At 38.4% G+C, this 23,223-nt stretch overlaps 2 protein-coding genes across 2 annotated transcripts; one reads left to right on the forward strand and one right to left on the reverse strand.

Annotated features, from left to right (window-relative positions):
• Positions 1-451: 451 nt before the first annotated feature.
• LOC140936986 (large ribosomal subunit protein uL22-like) lies at positions 452-4,808 on the reverse strand. The gene is made up of 5 exons (XM_073386501.1): positions 4,759-4,808; positions 4,135-4,365; positions 1,909-2,013; positions 1,216-1,312; positions 452-640 (listed from the first exon to the last, which is right to left on the reverse strand). The coding sequence occupies exons 2-5, from the start codon at positions 4,348-4,350 to the stop codon at positions 501-503; spliced, it is 558 nt and encodes a 185-aa protein (XP_073242602.1). The 5' UTR covers positions 4,351-4,365; positions 4,759-4,808; the 3' UTR covers positions 452-500.
• On the forward strand, positions 4,808-13,776 carry LOC140936985 (46 kDa FK506-binding nuclear protein-like). The gene is made up of 7 exons (XM_073386500.1): positions 4,808-4,933; positions 5,694-5,945; positions 7,733-8,496; positions 9,151-9,234; positions 10,430-10,559; positions 11,391-11,439; positions 13,372-13,776. Exons 1-7 carry the CDS (start codon positions 4,924-4,926, stop codon positions 13,448-13,450), a joined length of 1,368 nt encoding a protein of 455 aa, XP_073242601.1. The 5' UTR covers positions 4,808-4,923; the 3' UTR covers positions 13,451-13,776.
• Positions 13,777-23,223: the final 9,447 nt, after the last annotated feature.

A 23,223-nucleotide genomic window follows, 5' to 3' on the forward strand; every position in this document is an offset into this window, starting at 1 on the left:
CCTTTTCTTGGACAGCTCGCGCGTACTTGAATACGCAAAAATACGGCTGTTTTGCAGTCTACATCCACTGTGGGTCTTGAATCCCTTATTAGGCTGAAAAACTAGTTTCACAGGCAACTCTGCTGCAACGCCTGTAGACTGCGATCATGCCCTCCCTATATCTCCCAAAATAGATCACTAAAACAAGGCCTGATCATCGGTTAGAATGCCTGGGGAATAAAACACAAAAATATTGTTTTGCCAACTAAATTGACAAAGTTAATTTGCCATGACCTTTAAAAAGTGTTATAAGAAAACTAACGCCTTAGTATTGTGCGAGTACAAATAGCGAGAACCAGAGTTGAGAAGGAGTTGCTTGTATTGCGTGATCGTGCGAATCATTTTATATCAGTGTGGCGCTGTGGACAGTGGATCAAGGATGGAATAGTATATTATTAAACACAATAAACAATCGTTTTCCAATTTGAGAAATTTTATTTTACAGCATTCAAAGCGGGAATCTATTCCCTGGACTTCATCTTTTCTCGCGCCATCTTCTTCTTGGAAACTTTTTTAACTTCAACTTCATCTTCTCCTCGTGGCACCACTTGCTCGCGTTCTGCCAAGATCATCTCTATGTGACATGGCGAACTCATGTACGCTGCAATCAACAAGGAAAACAGCATATAAAATTACCCCACTGCTGTACCTATACCCTGCATAGCTGGCACATTCTTGTGGCCGGGGTACGTTCTGGAAGCCGAGCTACTGTGCCAAAGGAGAGGCGGAACCACAAGGGAAAATACCACCTGCCACATTTCTTATGAGTTTTGAATGCTACCCAGATTTCAAATTGGCTTGTACCCACTCTTCTCGTGGCTCCACTGCAAAAACAATACAACACTCCCACACTACAGTGATCCCGCCAGTTATGCAGGCTACTCTAACCAAGTCATCTGTGGTGCCTCAACAGTCATCACTGACTATGTGGGGATCGGTAACTTACATAGTGATGGGCATGAAAAAATAACAATCCAAATGTGGCACATCACCTTGCTAGCAGAGCCTTTCATTTGGCTTCTGCACTGGTTGTCAAAACATCAATAGCAGTCACTAACAGCCTTATTCAGGACTTACTGTACAATGATGTACGCTCCTCAAGAAAATTGTACTTGACTTCCTATGACATGACTCCTGGCTTCAAAGCATTTACAATAAAAATAAAAAGTGACTTACGATTTATACGTCCATGTGCTCTGTAGGTTCTCCTTCTCATCTTGGGAGCCGCATTAACTTGAATGTGCTCGACCACCAGCGAGTCCACATCTAATCCCTGGACAAAAATAGAACGCACATGTCAAGAAAAGAACATTTTTATGGTTCCAGTGGATGGTACACAAACAGACTTAACGATGCACGGAAAGAAAACTTACAAACTAAATGAATAGCTTGTCCACAAGTAAAGGTCAATGAAAGTAAGAGTGCATGAGTATGCCAAGTACAAAAATTCATTTCAGTGCAAAATATATACAGTGGAACCACCTTAATACAGTCACCAATGGGCCGAAAAAATTTGGCCATCTTAATGGGAGACCGTATTAACAAGGGTTTTTTTTATAAAAAATGCAGGGTTTTCATTAAGATTCCTAGTAGCAGGAGAAAGGTGTAACGTTACAGGAGAATATCATGAGAGAGGCTCCATGTCAAAATAAAAAATCGTCATAAGCTACCAAATGTTAGTCAGAGAATTCTGCACAGTAAATGGAGAATTCTCCAATCTCTGATGCCTAATGAACACCCTGAAAATGTATGGCCATTTTCCCAGGTGGCCAAATAAAAGTGGCTGTAATAACAAGGTGACAGTATTACCAAGGTGGCCCGAAGGCAGGGTACCACTGTATTGACCTGAAACCTACATTGTACACTCACCTTGAACTCGGCATTGCTCTCAGCATTCTTGAGAAGCTGAAGAAGAATCTCAGCACTCTTCTTTGGCCATCGTCCCTGGGATCCTGGGGCTTTATGATTCTTGGCCTAAAAGTAATTAATGGTTTCTCGATCAGCAGGGTTTTTGTTACGTCAAACAAACACCGCAAGGCTGGGCTCTAAGAAAACTTGAGGAAGCCCAGTGCTTTGAACCAGTGAAATCAAGGGTCCCCAGCCTATGACTGCTATGAAAAAACTAAAATTTTCTACTTGCCATCCAGGGAACAAAAGTTAGGTGCCAGGGGTAACCAGGCACTACTACAGCATAGTCTTGTACTGAATAAATTCCTTTCTATTCTAGTGGTAACCATTAATAGGTACAGAAAAATGGTAATAGAGGGGATGGGTAGGCAGGCAGGAAGGCAGGCAGGCAGATAGGTAAGTAAGGAAGGAAGTATTTACATTTGGAAGTAAGGATGTGAATAAGTGAGTAAGGAGGTACATAAAAAAGTAGGTAGGTAGGGATCTGTATTGGGAATACTCCATCTTGTAAACTCCTTTCTTTTTTTCAGTTTCATTCCTAATTTTTGTAAGTAGCGCTGCCGAGAAGTTGGCACTCTTATAATAGGAAACTTAAAGAGCAAAGATGTTTTAGAGCCACCCATGTCAACCAGAAAAGGGGCCTTTTCCCCTTTATTTTGCCTTGACAATACCAATTTTATCTTGCTTAGTGTCTTTACTCTTACAGAGACAATTTGCCTGAGAATTTGAACGACAGCATTGCCCAAGAATGTAAGATGTCCACTTCTGGTTGACGTGGTTGTTGAAAAATAGGGACCTCTAGATTCTAAGATGAGTACGACAACAGGTACAAGATTTTCTTAGTCCTAGTAGTGCTTGCACATGAACCAGTGTCATTTTGGTGGGAAAATGTGGTAGTTGTCATCACTCTACTATGAGTTTTAGTGAGAATGTTGAGGTGGCGGAAACAAGTTATCAAATGTTTTAGAAGTTTTATCATTTTGCGATCAGGAGAGGATGTAACCTCCTTCACTAAAGGTAACATAGCTAACTTTTCTCGTGAAAAATTGTAAAATGAAGCGTTCCGGGGAGTCTATTTTTTGAGAATACACATAAAAGCTCCAAGTCAAATCTTGAACTCGTTGTTGTACTCGTCTTAAAAACTAAAGGTCTCTAATCTCTTTGCTCTGACACTATTGTCCAACAAAATCTGGCTATTATGACTGTGGCATAAAGCAGCCTGTAAATGTACAGTAAGTAGTGAGTGGATCATCCCTTTAATATACATTTGTAAAACTCTATCGATAAAAGGGCCTATGACAGCAATGTAAACAAACAAATTTGCATTAGAACAACTTGAACTCTTCTGAATTGCTGTAAAATTGTTCCAGGTTATTTGGTAAGTTTTAAAAATTAATGCGCATGACCTAACAAAAAGGGAAAGCTGAGCTTTATGAAATAATTATCTTTACTTGCTTATTTTTGTTATAATCTTTTTATTTTATATTTACCCACGACCAAGAGAACATAAAGGACCTTTATGTTCTCTTGCCTCAACTTTTTCAGATCACAAGCGCGTACCATGCGTACAGGTAACTACGCCCCTGTGAAACATCTGTTGAGAACTAAAGTGAATGTGTGACGCTTGCGTTACTAAATGAACTCTAAGCAGATCTGTTAACAGATAGCTTCTCAGTTTACTCTGTAATTTTAGATAAAAATAGGCTAGGTGTAAGAAGAAAAGGATCTTGTGCAATTGGTTTTTGATCAGTGAGCATTAAAAGGGATAGTGACAGTTCTCATATGTCTGTTTTTGTTAAGATCTTGGAAGCTATTCACAACACATCAGCTGTTTTTATCACCTGACAGCCATATCAATCCTTTATAGAATAGCTGAACCCAAAGGCCACCCCTTTTTTTTTCTCTTCCATCTTTCGCCATCTATGACAATGACCATCGCAATTTCCGCCACATTGATTTTGTGACCATGTTTATTATTTCCAGGCTCGCTACTATGCTGGGGTACCAGGCCCCCTAATCCCAGCTTTCTTGCCGAGATTTTTTTTTTTTCCATCTGACCGACCGACCGACTGACCCAATCCATGATGTTAAACAAGAAAAGAAAAAGGATGGCCAAAGGAGGTTAAAAAAATAGGTCTTTCCCTTTTTATTAATGGTTTCTTGAATAAACATACAGATGGAGCATACCTGAGCTTTACGACCAACACCACCATTGAATCTGAGGAAAGGTATGATCTGTTTTTTAGCAACCACATCCTTCAGGTACTTGTTGGCCTTGCGGATATGCATGCCTTTAATGGCCACAGCTGTTTCGTGCGTGTTCTTGAAGTGCACGCGGAGGTTTGAGCCTCGTGCTTTGCACGACTTCGTTGGATTCTCGGGATCGGTTGAATACCGAGTCATTTTGCGTTATATTACCTAGAAAACGTGAACGTTTGTTTTTTAATACGAACATCTACAACATCCCTTCAAGTGATAGACACAAACATTAACACAGCATTTGCACGATTCAAAACTGTATGCCTCAAGGCAATGAAATCACTAAGAAATAAAACGTGGTTGCTCTTAAAAAGCGTCCACAAATGCAAAACGAAGAAATTACAAAAGCAATACATTAGTTGGAAAGTGGAATCAAAGATCGGTTTTCTAAACATTAAATTCCTTGCAATAACCCTGGCTTGAGTACAAATTTAACACTCCAAAGAGAAGGAGTAATGGTTATTCTTTACATAATTAATTTATTGGAGAAGTTATAAGAAAGGATGGGATAGATAATTGTTGATATTCACAGCACATTGAACGCTATCTCACCTTCGAAGAGGAAGGCTGAAAGAGGACATGTACCCAGAAACCCTTTCGCTATGGCAGTTCCACTGCGCAGGCCCGACGTAATTCAAAATGGCGTCCAAGTAAGATTATCGAGTCATCAAAACTAACGATTTTGATCTCTTTTTTCGGATAACTACTTTGATCACGATGTTTTGGGGTTAGTATATACGTATATACGTATTATAGCAAAGTAGCAAAATAACAATCTGCAGCAAATCAAAGGAGTACATTCGACTGTTTTAGACGGTCGGACGTGCGCACGTATCAATAACTTGCTCGATAATTGTCTGTGTACTGGAAACACGCTGCTAGCAGAATTCGGTAAAAAGCTTACGCAAGCTTACATGTTGTACATCTCACGACAGTGAAAATTTGAAAACTAGGTATAAATTGTATAGGCATTTTAAGACGTAACTTTTTTTAATTTGATAGGATTGTTTACAATGTTGCATGCACGTGGGAGTCCATGCTTTCCGTATTTTAGGTGAATCCCTGGAAGTCATTCAACATAGATTCCTCGAAATTCACTTTTTTCATCAAACGATTTCGAGTGTCAGGCCATCCAGGTCGGGAGGGGGGCTGTTACCCAAGTTATTTACACAATGGCGTTTACAAATCCCCAGCGACCAAGAACAATATTTCTCTACAAAAAGCTACCATTGCCCCACCCCCTGGAGTGAAAAACTCCTTCACACAAATGACTTATGCGTCTTTTCAGACATTCTATGCATCAAAGACACTGCTGGACCCGCAAGTAGATGGGTCACTGAGTGAGGATGATAGTATTTTTATGGTATCTTTAGAAGTGCACCATTAAACCTCTTTGGTAGTGTTATCATTTTTTGTCATTATTTTGTAAAACTAAGTAATGAATCCTTTTGAAGTATTTTCTGACTTTGACCACATTTGTGTTTTAGGGGTGACTCTTGATTCTGGAAAGCGATACACTCAAACAGTGGAGAAATCATTCCATTTGTCAATGGCTGCTCTAGGCTTTCAAAACTGTTCATCTTTGCCAGTTACTGTGATGGTTGAAGTTGACAAAGCTCAATTTGCGCTGTGTACACTGCAACCTGGAAAAATTCCACAGCAGCCGTTAGACTATTGTTTCACTGAAGGAGAGGAGATAACTTTCTTCATGGAAGGACCCGGGGATGTTCATTTAACAGGTTTATAAGATTACTGTAAACACCAGGATATGAACCACAGCCTGAGTTTAGAAATATATACAGCTATTTCAAGAAGGGTTGTCGGATAAAATGTGCATGCAACAATCCCGAAAGGTACGTAATGTGGGACATGATCAATACACTGTTCCTGACTCTGTAGCTGTTGAACTTACTTTTGTTGCTTTCCTTTAGCAATCGCAAACATACGTCCATGGCCTCTCGTGCCATTCTTGCAAATTTCTTTGAAGAACAGTGAACTCAAAACCGCCCCAATACCTTTCCTGATTGTCGTGTGTACTTTTTCAGACAACCTTTCTTGAAATAGCCGTATATATGTAAATTATTTGGAAAACATTCTCCCCTTACATCAAGAGCCAAGTTGCTCGTGACTTAGTATTATGTCAGCTCTTAATAGGAATACAAGTACATTGTAAAGTTATGCTCCAGCAGCACCCATCAGTGGCCATCCCATTACCAACTTTCAACAATTTTATGATTCAGTTTTTGAACAAATATTAATTTTATATACTGTATATGCGCGACTTTTTTTTCAAAACTCTTTGTTAAAGGCTAAAAAACCTCCAAATAGAGTACTAAAGTGATGACGTCATAAAAATGAAATTTCTGAAATTATGGGATTTGTCAGGATATTCTGAAAGAACAATGTCCAAGAGGCCTACTTGCCAAAAATGAGCATTTGGGGGCAAATTGTCTCTGAGATCGTAGCCCAGTTATGCTTACAAAACTCCATACAAACCCTTCTAAACTTTTTTTGGGTCGACCCAAAAAAAAATTAGAAGGGTTTGTATGGAGTTTTCTGAGTATAACTGGGCTACGATCTCAGAGACAATTTGCCCCCAAATGCTCATTTTTGGCAAGTAGGCCTCTTGGACATTGTTCTTTCAGAATATCCTGACAAATCCCATAATTTCAGAAATTTCATTTTTATGACGTCATCACTTTAGTACTCTATGATCAAGGGGAATAAAAAAATGTTTCTTCAAGCAGTAATACGGTGGACACTGCTATCCTAGACTTTTCCAAGTATCTCCCTTCAAAATAATGACTTGTCTGATGGTAGGACTTTGTCATCAAGAAGTGATTTTAAATGGTGTAGCTTGCTTTGATATTTTGATATTCACTGAAACATCAATTTCTTTAGTATATAGAACCAGAACACTTGGCCCTTCTTAAAATGATCATTTATATTTAATGAATTGCCATAGAGGTCCTCAGCAGTAGTGAATTTAACAAAAAGGCATTTATCACAATTTTATAAGCATTCTCTTGCTTGAGGTTGATCTGTTAAGTTGTTTTTGTTTTGGGGGGGATCATGATTCTGGGAAATACACAGTTTTCTCTCAAGCTTCACCCCCAGTTTTGAACAAATTTTGTGATCAAAATGTTCATGCTACGTGTACTTCATTTTAATACATTTTGCAAATTAACGGGATGGCTTGCTGCTGTTCAGGCTGTTGCTGACACGAGTAAACAAAAATATATTAAAATAGGTGATCTGAATGCCTAATTTTCATCTGAGGTTATATTAAAATCTTAGGTGTCTTGATAGCAGGGTTGCTAACACCCCTAAGACCCAAGACTTGGAAACAAAAATCTTTCCCCCAGTTTTGGATCCCTTAGTTCTGAGTTTTTTTGCAAGACCTTTCTGGACAGGGTAACTCCCACACCCACATTGTCATCACACTGTTCTTTGCATATTTCTGATAAGATCCCAGAATCCCTACCTTCTAAGTCTCATTAATTCAGTAACATTACTCTCTGGCTAGGCTATTTGATGGACGAGCCAAATGCTCTGGAATTTGAAGAAGATGAAGAAGAGTTATCTGGTGAGAGTGAAGAATCTGAAACAGCTTCAGCAGGTAGTGATTCTGAAGATGAAGATGAGTCTTCCAGTGATGAAATCACTCTTAGCCAGTTACTTCAAAGTGGCGACATTGAAAATGAAAATGAGGACAATGAGGAAGAAGATGAGGAGAGTGGTGATGATGACTGGGATCCGTCAAAAGACAACCCAAAACGGAAAAAAAGAAATAAAAAAGACAAAAAGAAAAAGAACTCAAAGAAAGACCATTCAGAAAGACAGGATGAGAGTATGAACGAAGAAGAAACTGAAAGTGATCGCAAACTACTAATAAGCAGTTTTGATGATGACAATAATGATAATGATGATGATGATGGTGAGGATGATGATGACGAAGAATGGAGTCCAGACAAGAAAGTAAATTCAGATTCAAAAGCTGTTAAAATGAAAGTTACAAAGCAACAGAAGAGGAAATTGAAGAGAAGAGAAAATGAAACAGTTGAAAATGGAGAAACACAACCTCAAAAACTGACAAAGAAAGCCAAGAAAAAATTACGTGGAAAAGAGAAGGCAGAGAATGTAAATAGTTTGGATAGTAATAAGCAAAGTCAGAACAGTGCTTCCAGTCCAGTAAAGCCAATTGACTCTCTTACAAATTCCAGTGATAAACAGCTTGGAAACAAGCAAGGTAGCCCCACAAAAAACAGCAATCAATCACAAGCCACTGAGGTACAATGGTTTACATGTATAAAATAATTAGCTTAATTGCTGATATACTTTGGGGGCCTATTTCTTGAAAGGCCTGGTAACTTTTTGGCCCATAGGTAAATTTTAAAATCACAACCTGTTGAATAGTGGTGCAGTTGCTAGCTAAAAAATCATTCAATTTCGCTTTGTTAACTGATAATGTTATTGCATCATTTTCACTTTTATTGAAACTTTTATCTTGAATGCAAATACTGCAAACATAAAACAGGTTTCTGGGCCCTAAAAGTTAGCAGGACTTTTGAGAAACGGGTCCTAGGCCCGTTTGCTGAAACTTTAGATAGTGCTGTCCACTAAGCAACTGTAACAGTTACCTTAAAGTGTCAGTATTTTCCTTTCCATAACATAAAAAAATAACATTGATGTTTGCATTTCGGCATTACCAATACCAAAAATCAATGTAAATTGTATTGTTTCTGGGCGAATGTGGCACATCTTCTTCAGAAGAGGTGTTTATTATGTTTTTTTCTCTCATGTGCGGTGCTTATTGAGAGACTTACTTAAAGGTGTGGGGGGTTCTTTAAATATATTCATGTACTAAGTACAGTTATGTTTGTGTGCAAGTTTTCTGACTTGTGAACATGAAATAAGCTTAGCAATATTTGTTGAAAATGACAGACAACGAAAAGAAAACTACCAGGTGGAACTGTTGTGGAAGATCTTAAAAGAGGGCAAGGACAAACAGCCAAGAAAGGACAAACAGTAAGCTTAACTTCTTTGAATTTGTGTAACTCATTAGCACGACAATCACCCATATCTGTCTGTGTTGTGCACACACTGCATCTCTCGTACCGATTTCTGTGACAAAATTCTTTAATGTAATTAACTTCCATGCTTTAATAATTTATGTAGGGGAAATAGATATTATTTTTTAGTCATACTGTGATGTTTGCAACTATAAATCACATCCTGCATAACTGAGAGTTTGGATGAAAGTTGTGTCCCAATCAGGGCTCGAGAAAAGTCCCGTCTGATAGTCTGGGAAGAGTAAATTTTCTTGCCGGGTAAAAGGTCAATGGGCAAAGGTCAAGGCAATTCATCCTCTAACAAAGTTATTAACTAAAATGAGCAAGAAGTAGTCCAAGGCAAGCAAAATGTGAAAGCTGCTTGCCCAAAGGATAAGCTGGATGTGTTTTCAAACACAGCCAATGTCCATCTGTACTTTGCTTGCAATGTCACTTTAAAATATCCAATTCTTACAAGTTCACCATCTGTACATACCTAAACTTAGAAAACAAATTCTGATTTCACTTGGAAGAACAATTTCCCAGAGTGCTCAACTTTACAGGAACGATAACCATAAAACAAATATTTTTCACTGGAAAAGAAGTGTTGGTTCAAAATTACTTGACTAGAAAACAATGTTTGGTTGGGTAATGGCAAGAAAACAGCTTTACTAACTTCAAATGGCATCTTTTTCGACAAATCTCTGTGGGTGGATGGCTGGTTAATATTGCTCAATGCAGCAAGGTTATTAATTTTTTATAATGCAACCTTAGTGTATCTCCATTGAAAATTCCTGATATTAATGTTGTTTATAACTTTTTATTCATCTCTAACTTTTCAAGTAAGTTTAAAACTCACTTGAAATCCCCATTGATTTGCAACAGTTAAATATCATAATGGTTTTACCTGCATTTCCATTTACTTTCTTACTATAAATGCCCCGTGTAAGCATGTCCTTGGTTTAATGGACAGTTACTTTTATTCCGCGATCCTTGACCAGTGACTGTCCTGACAAGCGTGATCCATTTGAAAAAAAGGGTGGGGTAGGGGGACGGGGTTGCAAGGGGCCATGGGAGATAGAGAGGTTTTTAAGGAGGGTGCACACTTTAGCTTTCATAATCATTCTGGAAACCTTGTACATTATAATGCCTATTCTTGACTTTTACTACAGGTTCATGTGTACTATAAGGGTAATTTAGCCAAGAACAAGAAACAATTTGATTCTTGTTTAAGCGGACGTCCATTTTCATTCAGACTTGGAGCAGGGGAGGTTATTAAAGGCTGGGATCTAGGTGTAGCTGGTGAGTTTCTATTTTAGAATTATATTGGTGTTGGAAATCATTAATTTAATGGAAAGCTGTTTTTGTAGCTGATTTGAGTTTGTTCCATGTTTTAAATACTACTTATTAACTGAGAGTGAGGTCGTTACAGGGAAATCTTAGATCAAGGCCTTAATTATTGTTGTATTGACTAAGCGATAGCGAGGTCAATACGTCAAGGCCGAGGTCTGAGATCTAGGTCAATGTGAGGGAGAGGTCTTACAGGTAGTTTTGCTAATTTAGCTATGACAGAGATTCCAACCCCTTTTTAAGGAAAATAGGGAGTACTTTTTAGCGCCTAAGGTCTGGGGTTTATACCCCACCAGGAAATTTGGCAAATTTAATTTCTCTCAAGCAGTATTTCCTGCATTTTCTACTTGACACTGCAATGTTTTTCAGTGGAGAGACTGAGTGAGACATTATAGGATAGGAAAGTGTAATATGAAACATTTTATGCTCAGATTGCACAAAAATACTCAAGATAAGCAATTTTTTCCTGTTCAGAATTTCATGATAAGTCAGGAGAATCTGCAAAAATTGGGAGAGCGGGAGGTAACACATTAAATCAGGAGACTCCTGAGCAAATTGGGAGGGTTGGAATCTCTGCCATGGGATTTGGCACTTATTCAAGGAATTGTCATAAGATGATAAGATAATATTAGGTTCCCCTTCATCCTCCTTCATGCTATCTACAACCCTGGTGGGGTTGCTGTGCACACCTTTGTAAGCCACAGCTACATGTAGAAACTACCAAGCTATACTATAAGTTCATGCATAGATTTTTTTTCACACTTTGTTCAACCTTGTTTACAGGAATGCAGGTTGGAGGCAAAAGACGACTTACAGTGCCCCCCTCACAAGGGTAAGTTATCAGTACGGTGAAACTTTGATGTAACGAACCTCTGTATAACAAAGTCCTGGGTATAACAAATGATTTTCTTTACCCCAGTAATAGTAATATATATGAAAAATAACCTTAGTATAAAGAAACCTCGTTATAGCGAACAAATTTTGCCAGTCTCTTGGCCCTTCGTTATATCGAGGTACCACTGTTAGTAGTAACTGTGCACATGTAGCTTGCATGAGTACTGTAAATTAATGGTATTATACTTGGTGCGTATATTTAATTTCAGGGGTCTAAGGGTGGGGTTAAAATAGAAAGGACGTGTTTATTCTCATAACATCAGGCATAGTTCTACCTGATAAAACTTGTTTTGTGTTTGTTTGAACATTAAATGCATTCCAGTCATAGAATAAGGGAAAAGAATTTGTGGGGTTTTGTTGGAAGCTCTATAGATTTTTTTGGTTTTTGATTTTTTTGCCCCCTAACAATCATCCCTTTTTTAGGGGAAGAATTTTCATTAGCCCTCCTCCTCCTTTTTTAAACTTCACTAACAAAAAATAATAAATGGTAATTAATCACAACTCTCACACGTCATGTGGACTGATCAGGAGTGGTTAATTTACATGTTGGAGGTTTCAAAGGCATCTTTTAAGTTTAAGCCCTGAATACATATCTAGGCTATTCACTTTTCGAAATTGTAATAGGGATCTGCGGGGCATAGATATCCTAACTGCGCCAAGAGTTAACACCACCACACATGGGCTTCATTCTCTCTCTTATCATGGTTGTAAGCTATGGTATTCCCTTCCTAACAATATTAGAGCTATTCCAGAGTTAAGTAAATTTAAATTGGCCATTTCTGATCTCAAATTTGATGCTGACTGCTGCACCTTTTGTAGTTAATCTTATCAAATGTTATTTTTAGTTACTCAGTTGACCAATTTTTTTTTCATATTCTGTGCTGTTACTATTAATATCTATTTTTTATTTTCATTTATTATTTAATATTAATTTAATATATAGAGGATACTACACGGTGGCGCAAAGATATGAATTTTATTTTCGAGTGGCAAAACAATATTTTACGAACAAGCGTAGCAAGTGAGTAAAATAATTATTGTTTTTGCCACGAGAAACTAAACTTCATATCTTCAAGCCGCCGCGTAATGTTCTTTTTATTATATAGACAAAAAGACATTGATAAAATAATAGAGGGAAATTACCGAAATTACGTCATCGATAAACTCACGTGTGAGATTATGGAAAATAAACCACTTGGGTCCTGGATGTAGTCTTTATGAATTTTACGAGTTGTATATTTTCCAGTAAAACACTCGTGTCTCTTTAGTAATAAATAATAAATTAAAATGAAAAATAGATATTAATAGTAATAGTACAAAATATGGATAAAGTAATATTATTGATCAACTGACTGATTAAGATAAAATTTGGTAAGATTAACTACAAAAGGTGCAGCAGTCAGCAACAAATTTAAAATCAGAATTTTGTAATATTTATGTTTATTTATTTGTTTTTGCTATTTATCCTCAGAGATATTTATCTTATTGCTATCTTTCAATTCAAGAATAAATAAAGATTAGTGATTGATTATCTCAAGCTCACATTATGTAGGGTGGAAATTGCATTCTACCCTTGTAATGTGAGCTTGGGACTCCTGTGGAAGTTCAGATTTGTTTTTGATTTTCAGCTTACAATGACCTTCAACTTCTCATAAAGAGCTTGTTCACTTTGCATTCTAGCTTTTAGGAAAAATGATACCATCACCTTGGCTGAATTTGTTAAGCCCCTCCTCTCAAATAAGCCCGTGATCCCTTTCAACACCCGCCCTCCTGCCTCAAACCTGCTCGAAATAGATAGGCCTAGAGGGGGACGTTAATATAGGATCTACAGTACTCACTAGTTCAATAATATTCTTTTCATTCTTCATAGGTACGGAAATAAGAAGATGGGACCAATTCCACCAAACAGTACGTTAGAATTTGAGATACAGCTGATTAAACTTCAATAGTAACACCATAATTAAGTCAGCTAGACTGTTATTTTAAGAAATTAGCTACAATGAGCAGAACTAATGTCAAAAGAAGCAATGAGAAAGAGCTGCTAGTTTTTGCATATCACCAACGTTTTGTTTACAGTCCTGCCCAACTGGTTTGACAATCGGAAACCTTGTTGGTACATAATATTTCAGAATTGCTTTTATGTGGCATTAAAAACTTGTTTTAGCCGTATTATTATTATATTTATCAAAATAAAAAAAGCTATTTCCACTTCTTTTAAATCAAGGATTTTTTCATACATGACAGGATAGACTTTCAGTTGTGTAAACTTCAAATTTTTATGGTCAATAAAGTTTAATTTTAAGGAGGTTAACACACTACAAGACCAAAGGTGCATTTAGTTTTTTAAATGTCCATATTTGTAGTTCAATGGTGCCATCCCAAAAATTAATATTCTATGGGTGAATCCATAGTATGATCATTGTTTACCTTAATTTTGGCTTATGAACACACAAATTTACCCATACAGTTGTAGAAGGTTTCAGTGTATATGTTGTAGTTAATTTTTTATCTCAGGTAATTTTTATTTTTCGTTTGTTTTAACTGCATTAGCACACATTACCATACCCAAAAACAAAAATTAAACAAAACAAAAAAAAATTATCTGAGATAAGAACATTAATTGAACAACATTTACAAGATTGAGAGACCAATGAAAGGTAATCTGGATTCTGGCATCCTGGAAGTTGTTTGCTTGCAAACTCTGGAATCTGGAATGCTGGGCTTTGTAATCCAGTATTCAGCTTGAAGAATTCCTTCTAGCGATTGGAATCTAGAATGCAGAATCCACGTTCCATTGGCAAGGAATTCAGAATCCAGTTTCTGGAGTTCAAAATCCACAGCATGGAATCCACAATCCAAGACTGTCTTGGATTACCTTACAGGGGGCAATGGTTCCCCTCCCCAGCGGGGGGAGGGGGATAGGTACTCCCTTATATACAGGGTTTGTACCCTTTTTTGAACAAAAAATTCAAAGACTTTACAAGGACTTTAAAGGACACTTTCCCCATTTTTCAAGCACTCGATTCAGTGCAAGAAAGAGCCTTAAGTCTATGTCTTTTTTAGTTCTTTCACAACATGAGTAATTTTATTGCGAAGGTCTTAATGTGTTTGCTCCTTCCTCTTTGGAGTTCTACTTAAACTATAAAGTTAACATTGCAATTCAAGAACTTTTCAGCACCAACTCCATTTTTTCAAGGACTTTGAATTTTTATTTTAACATTGAAGGACTTTCAAGGTGCGTGCGAACCCTGTATATAAGGCATATAGGTATGTACTGCCTCATGGGTAAGGTTTTTAGGATAAATTCAGGTTTCTGAGGAACTGTCCACCTACCCCTCCCCCAAGACAACATTTTGCCCTAAATGAGAAGTAAGTGTTAATGTAAGCGTACGGGAGGGGTAGGTGGGCAGTTTACAAGAACCTAAATTGATCTGGTTTTTGTGCCGTTTCGGTCTAAAAATAGCCTCCCACGCAGACGTTCTAAGGTGTTCGTCACGCGTTCCTGCCCCAGGCAGGAACGCGGGACGAACCCTTAAGAACGCCTTTGTGGGAGGCTAGTCTAAAAACGGGAAAAGACTTTGCTTATTTTGGTCTGGAATCGGGTGTGGTTTTCGAGAAAACTACGGGAGTGTATGAACGTATTTATGGTTTTAATTCCACGTAATGAACCGTCATCACTTTGACTATAAAGGTTGCAACTCAGACAGCACACCCAGTCTTCCAAGCTCCTCGTGCATTTCGGGAAGTTCGGCATCAACCGGAGAGTGGACTGGATCGGCAGCTTAGTACTTCTCACGTTGGGATCTCAAATTAATTTAACAACCTCTTCCCACTTCAGTGCTGTAAGCTTTCCCGGATAATCTGGGAGACTCCAGATTTTGGATCGTACCTCCCGGTCTCCAGATTAGAGTCTGATATCTCCCGGATAATCGCCAAAGTTGCTATTTCTTGTAGACTCGACTTTCCGACCATAAAATTTCAAATATTGTGCGTTGTTTGAGCTACTGTTAACATGGAACGTTTCCTCATAAATTTTGGTATGCCACTGTAATTTAAGCAATGATGTGGCTACATATGAACTGTTTATGTGCTATATGTACGTTAATCGTGATCAACGAGCATTTTTGGCACAAATACCGTCATTTGTCGTGCGATATGACGTCATCTATAATTCCTTCTCTATCAATTCTCAATATGCCCTGCACTTAAATTTTAGGGCCAGGTTGTTCGAAGCTGGGTTAAGATAACCCAGGGCTAGTGCGAAATTTGAACTCAAATATGAGAGCTTAAAAAGCGAATTCACTTTAATTCCTACAATTTGATGACTAAATACTCTAAAAAGAATAGAGAAAATTATTCGAGAAAGTGCTTTCGATAACAAGAAAAAGAAACCCGGATTAAGATTTCACTCAAGAGCAGCGCTAACCGGCGTTCGAACAACTGGGGCCAGTTTGATAGACGTAAAGAGAACGGGGACGAGAAGCGGGAATAACGTCAGGCAGGCAAACTGTTTTCCAAGATGGCGGAGTGTGTGTGTGTGGGGGGGGGGGGGGGGGGGGGGGCACACAAAATGAACATTTAACACAAGCACGATTTAAGTTCCTTTATTGACTTATTGAATCGTATTGTTTTAAGTGTCTGTCTTCGGAACAACGACTTGAACCCAGAATGGAGCGGGCAATAATTAACGTTCTGTTACTCCTTCAATCACAAAAACGAGAACTTTATATCATATATACTGATAAATATAATTTAACCAAACATTGAGTTGAAATCCTCATCGGCTATTAGAGTGCTCAATAGTTGAACTAGAGCAATAAATAATAATGTAGTCGAAGTAGATAGATACTCACGGTGTCAGGGGTGGATCCAGGTGTTTTTTTTTTAGGAGGGGGTGCACTCGTCTCTTGCTCTACCTTAACACCAATAAACCACACAGTTTTTTTTTTTTTTGCAGAATACCAGTTGTATTAGAAAACCGCAGGTCATCTCAGGGAGGGGGGTGCGCACCCCCTGCACCCTCCCCCTAGATCCGCCCCTGAGTGTACTTGGGGGAATCGAAAAAACAAACTTCTGGGGTCTTCTGAAATAGATAGATAAGTGTACTTGGTGGAATCGAAAAGATGAACCTCTGAATAGGCCGACAAATTTCAAATAATGTTTCGGCCTTAAAAAGTGAAAAGCTAAAAATTTTGAGCTTTTAACTTTTTTCTGTTATCTGATTTTCCATTAAAACCAATATATAACGAGAGCACTGTTACACTATGCATAGTTCAATTTGACTTGTTGCGTTTGGAAAACTCGCTGCAGCCGTACTAAAAGTAATGCCATGGGAAATGATTGAGCAAAGAATTGCCTTTCGCAAGGTATGTTACTCTTTGCAATTTTTCACACGACCTATGACGGAAAAAACTGTAACACCAGCTTTAATCTAAAAAGAACGTCAAGTGTGAAAACAAAGTTTAAGATCGTGGGGCATACTGTCTCAGGGCCTTTAATCAGGGGCACCGAACGAGAATATAGTTCAAAACCACTTAAACATAGCATTGTTAAACGTATCAGTTTAGTATTTAAACGGTAGATATAGGCAGATTTTTATCTCCTAAAAATTTTTCAACTGTTCGGATTTCCTAGCTGAAAGTCTACTGATCCGAAAATTATAGGGATCAAAGCTTACCTTTTCGAAAATTTCAGCCAGAAAAAAAGGCTCCCGGAAATTCTAGGTGACTTTTTTAGGGTAAAAATCCGTTAAAAATGGGCAATTATACCATTTTTTGGATGTTCGAAAATCCTAGGGAAGGCAGGCAAGTAAGAAATTTTACAACAAATGTTCCGAAAATTCTAGATCTCAAATCGTCTTCCCAACAGATATTTTCCGAAAATTGACGTTGGGTGCCCCGGACACAGTTCCTATAAGTTAAACTTGAGAGTTTTGTGTTTGCTTACCCGATTCAATATCCACGATTTTCCTTCACTTTGGTCTAGCAAAACGCTGTACCATGATTGTCCAGTTCTGAAGTTACCGTGCTTTTTCCAGGACAGCTCGGCATTACACCACGCGTCATCAGAATCACATCCCTTTTTGCTTTTTATTCTGAATCAGAGAAATTTCAAAATATGAGTGGTTTTCAATTCACTGGCGATAGTAATTTTTTTGCATTGCTAAAAGGCGAGGCGATTTATTAAGGAATCTCGTGCCAATCAGAAGTAAAACGCTTAGTGCTGACCACATTTAATTGCGTTGAATTTTGATTGGGTCATTTTTTTTGTGCGAATTTGTTGCGATTGGCTGGAGAAATTAATTTTATTTTGGTTTAACAATATAGTGAACTGCAGAATGCTCTGTTTGCTAGTATGACGTATGAATTAGAAGAGGAGAAATTTAAGTCTTGCTTGAAAAGTACATGCCGAAAAATGCAACCGAAGAAAACAAATACGGGATGGAATTATTGGACAGTAAGTGAGCAAATTAAATCAGTTGCGAAATTGACATGATATTTCAGTCAGCACTACGAGCTAAAGTGAAATTCTTACAAACTGCTGCCATTTTGAAACATCCGTGGAGCCCGTAAACTGATTTTTTTTTACTTCTGCCTACTTTTTCCACTCTTAATTATTAGACTGGTTCACTAAGACCCTGTTTACATGGAGTGGGGGACCCCGGTCTAGTGGGGTAGGTTTCTTTTGTTTTGTGTTCCCCAGAGCGTGAAAACAAAAGAAACCAACCCCACTAGACCGGGGTCCCCCACTCCATGTAAACAGGCCCTAACTCGAAGAAATTTGACAAGTACATGAAAAAGATGTTCAAGAAAGAGCCCGAAGCTGTTTTTCACATAGGCTCGACAACAATATCAGGCTCGAGAACAAAATGGTTCTGTTTACAAAACAACAACAAAGTCAATCATTGTCGTACAAACTAGTTCCAATTTTTCATATCCAGGGGTTAGAGATATGATCAAACAATTATTCCAGTCAATCTCGTCGTACAAGAACTGTAGCCATTTCGGCACTGCGCACCTCATTGCCTACATGCCTTAGCTCATGTACGACTCGATTTCTTGGAATAATTGTTTTATACAGACAGAAAAGCAAATACAAAAACTGAGTGGGAAAGCCAAGGTCATGAAGTTCTCGCGAACTTCACGTATGAGCATAATATTGTAGAAAATACTTCTAGGCCTTTCACAATTGTACTCGTAAAATTCTGGAAAGTTGCTCACTGGAATTCGAAGTGCCAAAAAATTGCCAAAAATCCAAAAAGTTGTTACCTTAATTTCAAAAGGTGCCACCTAAATTTCTTGATATTTTTATATAAACGTTAATTAAAATCTCTATTTTTCGTTCTTCACAATAATAACTAACATCGGTCAAGAAGAATAGCTGGAAACTTATCGATTTTTAATTTTAAAAAAATTAAAAGAAAAAATTGATAAACATTCAAGAAATTCGCATGAATTGAAGTTTTCTATGAAATCGTTGACTGTTTCGTGCTTGATATGTGCTCTAAACCTATATTTTGCTCAAAAGTTGCTCAGAAAGGCAAAATTTGCTCGAGGTTGCTAGAACCGCAACAAGTTGCTCAAAAGTTGCCGAGCACAATCGGGAAAGGCCTAAACTCGGATGTCGTTTCGTGTATATGAAATGTTACAAGTGGTGAATTTTCTAGTAAAACACCATGTCTATATCATAAAATATAATAGTTACTCCTCCTATAGGAATCAGAGGGAAAAAACACTATAATAGCAAAAAAACATTAATCTTGTGTTGGGTCTGCTGTGCACGTGTTGGGTCACCTGTGTAACACAGGTAAAATGATTTGAGTTTGCTGCTTTTCTGTTGTCGATGCACATTAAGCCTCCCCCAACCCCCACTCTACCAGACTACCACCCACACCCAACTTCCATAGGATTTTTTTTCTAGGGCTCGCAGCGTCGCTTTTATTACGTCGGTGTCATTTTATTGCACTTACAAGGGGGTTAAAAAAGTGGTCCATAAAGGAGGGTACGGTCTCGGAGTACCACCTTTTGTACTGTCACAATCCAGGAAACCTAACCAACCTTCTATCTAATTCTTTGTTACCTACAGTAATGTTCCTCTTAACTATACTCCTCGTTTTTACCTGTATTCACCACGGCTTCTGGTAATTTCCCACAGAACCGGATCACTTTTTTTCACCGTAGCAAAGTGTAAGTTTCCATCGGGGATCCAGCTCAAGTAAGCATTACAATTGATTCCGTCTGGGAAATCCTTTTTCCTGATTATGGTAAAAAGGTTATTTCCGTGAGGTACCAGCTTCCACGTAAAGTCTAGAGGGAATCCGTGCGTTTGGCCGTCCAAAATGGATGCCATCTGCTCACTTGATACAAGAGGTGTTGCCCACCAAAATCCCATAGTTCCATTGGAGTTGGGTGCCATTTGTACGAATATCTTATACAGTCCTCCCATAGAGCGGTCGTAATTAGTTTCCTCTAAAACTGTGGACAAATACTCATCGACCACACCCTTTTCATCTGGATCAAAATAAGGAATAATTTTACTTCCCACCTCAGCCTCCCAAAGAAATTTAAACCAATTTCGCGCCTTTTCTCGCAAGCTGGATTGAACTGAGTAAAATCCAGCACGGATACTTCGCTGTGATTCAGGCATAATGGCCGCCATCCTCTGCAAGATGATATCCTTTAGTAGTGCCATCCTCGCCCACAGCTCGATGTACTTCAAACATTTCTGGGCGTCTTCGTCTCTATTCTCGTCTTTCATGTCTTCAATCTGCGCCTTGAGGTTTTCCATGAATGCAATGTTTCTGTAGACTGGTATGTGGATCTGGAGAGCGATTGCTGTCGAATCGTTTAGCTTTTGGTCTGGTCCTAAGTCAGAAATCACCCCATCTAAAAATGCTTGAGAAGTCTCAAAATCACCAATGGCTCCTCGCGCCATATTGGTCATATGTTCAGAATACCATTTCTCAATTTCCTGCCGGACTATCAGGTGCATAGATGTACGGCTGACTGCTCCTCCACCCAGGCCAAAAAGACTAAGAAAGCCGGAAATAAAATTAAGCGCCACGCCTACCACCATCCCGTGAGGCTCAGGAGTATGTTTGCAAAGGTCGCTGCAATTTCAATTGCTCCTTTGAGCGCGGTAATAGGATCACCCGAAATGTCCTTGAAACTTGAAAGTTTTCCAGCGGCAGTGTTCAGAGCTCCAGCAATTGCACCGCGTCTTTCTGGTGTAAGCTCGTTCCATCGGGTATCGAGACTGACTAATCCTGCCTTTGCTCGCTCTACCATTTTTTTGGCTCGTTTGGAAAATCCATCCGCCTTCGCTGCCAACTCCGCTCTCATGTTGTCAAATCTCCTTTTCATGTCATCAATAGCGTTTCTTGGGGCTACAATAGTAACAAAAACAAAAACAAGAGGCTACAGGCCCAAGGGATACTTCCATATAAGGGCTAAATAGGTACGGTTGCAAGCTGTTTGTAGTCAAGGATAAGGTACAAGAATCAGAGAGTTTGAGTCCAGAATAGCGTATCATTTGCAGGGAATCTGATCAACTGATTGAAGATTTTAGTCCAGACGAGGTTATTGCAGGACTGTGGTGGCGATCTCCGTAGTTTCTAGAAAATAAGCACTCTAGGACAGGGAGAGATTTTGGGTGTTTATTCTAATATAGAACAGCTGAACTACTGTAGGTCTAGTATAGGCTAAGGACATCCCCACACAAAAATTCTTCCCTTGGGGCGGTGGGGCCACAGGGTATCTTTATTCTGGCCGGATTCCGGTTACAAACTGAAGGCCTTTTCTTGTTAGAAAAAACTCTTACATTCACACATACATAAATTATAAACAGAATTAACTTAGATCACAAGTTGTGATAGGGGTTGCCAACGTTGATTGCGTGAAGGTCTTGACAACATTGACTGTAGAGCAAAATGCAAGAGCGTGGTGGCGTTGTATCATATCTGAACGGATTATGAGAAAAATAAAACATCTTACCTGAGCTATCTGTAAACATTTCTTTCTTTGAGGATGGCTTTTCTTGGTTTTGTTTTGCCTGTAATCAGAGTTTTTTTTTAATCGGTAATAGTACTTAATCACTTTATACTACTACATGAGAAATTTCTGCCATTTGATTGGCTCAGAGAGCAGTGGTATTTCAGCTTAATTTGAAATACCTACATGTGAAAATTACAAACCTTTTGCGGGTAGTAGTATAAACAAATAATAGCATGATTTGTACGTGATATTTGCCATAAATACCACTCGTGATGTTTTAAAATTGTCTCAAATTTCACTTACGTATAACAATTTTGAAATATCACTCGAGGTATTTATGCCAAATATCACCACAAATCATACTACTACCTATACAAATCAGCGGTTAATCCGAATTTATGTTGTGCGCATAGTCGTGCGCATAAGTACTTCGTAGAATGAAGGCTCATGGGGTATTATTACGGTCTTACTCTCTTATGATGCCCTTGAGTCCATTTCACTATTGCTTCCTGTGGCAAGGCCTCCTTCGTATCAACCTGGTGAACACTCTTTGTCTTCTTTCCACATCCCCCTTAAAAGTAACAAATACGACGTACTTTAGGGTGCCACTATTTTGTTATTATCATTTTTCTCTTTTGACGGGGGACGGGGTGGGGTAAAGGGTCGGGGGTAGTTGCTGTTAAGTAATCCGGCACGTACCTTGTGGACACACAAGCATGACTGTAGCGCAAACAAGCACAAGGAAAAACACCTTCATTATTTAACCTTCAAAGAACAGCAAAAAAGTCTCATTACAATGGGTACAGTGACAGAGTACGTTTTCTTAGTTGCGTATTTTTTTAAACTGCAGAAGGAAAGACAGGCCTTTACATTAAAATTGTCGTAGCCAACAACCAAAAGAGCTTGTTTGCGACGGAGTCTAAAAGGCAAGAAATGGGACTTAAGTTCAGTTTCACTTCAAATGGGTTTATAAATATAAAGAGGGGCGAATTTCCTTAGAAATTTTCTTTATCTCATGTGATTAGTTTTGATTCCTGCGGCGTATGTGTGACATACTTTAAAAGGCAAGAAATGAGACTCAGATTCAGCTTTTCTTCAGATAGGTTGATAAATTGGAGCGAAATTCCTTAGCAATCTTTTTGCGTTTCACGTAGTTCTTCCTGTTCCCAATACTACGGCTAACGCTCAGGGGAGATATCAGAGGTGATTGCAGCAGAAAATTGACTCTAAAAATTAATTCTTTGTTCCATTATTTGCTCTTTTGGATGTGTTATTAATACTCTGTTCAGATCTGAGTACTTGGAAATCTCTGTCTGTTCAAATAAAAAGAGAGGGGACTTTGGTTACGCATTTTGTCTTCACGCATGTTCGGGGGTAAGTTTATCATTGTATTGCTAATTGGTTAGAGCGCCGGAGTTGTTAGTACTCGCTTCGACCCCCATCGGGACACTTATGTAATTCATTTTTCTAACTTATTCATCAAAGGTCTTTATGAAGCTGAGACCAGGATACAAAATGGTCTACAAAAGTGAAATTTCTCCGTAGCGACAGTTTGAAGAAGTTTAAGAGGTAAAATAAAATCCCCTCCAAAAATTAAATTAAACTTAAAATACGTTCAGATCTATACTTCCGATCAACGGTCGTTCAGACTTACACTTTTTATGCAGACTTTAAGTCACTTCTCCTTGAAAAATAATGTACTTTGATATTGCAATGCAAGAGCTACGTTC

The sequence above is a fragment of the Porites lutea genome, chromosome 5, assembly GCF_958299795.1.
Source record: "Porites lutea chromosome 5, jaPorLute2.1, whole genome shotgun sequence".
NCBI classification, from domain to species: domain Eukaryota; kingdom Metazoa; phylum Cnidaria; class Anthozoa; order Scleractinia; family Poritidae; genus Porites; species Porites lutea.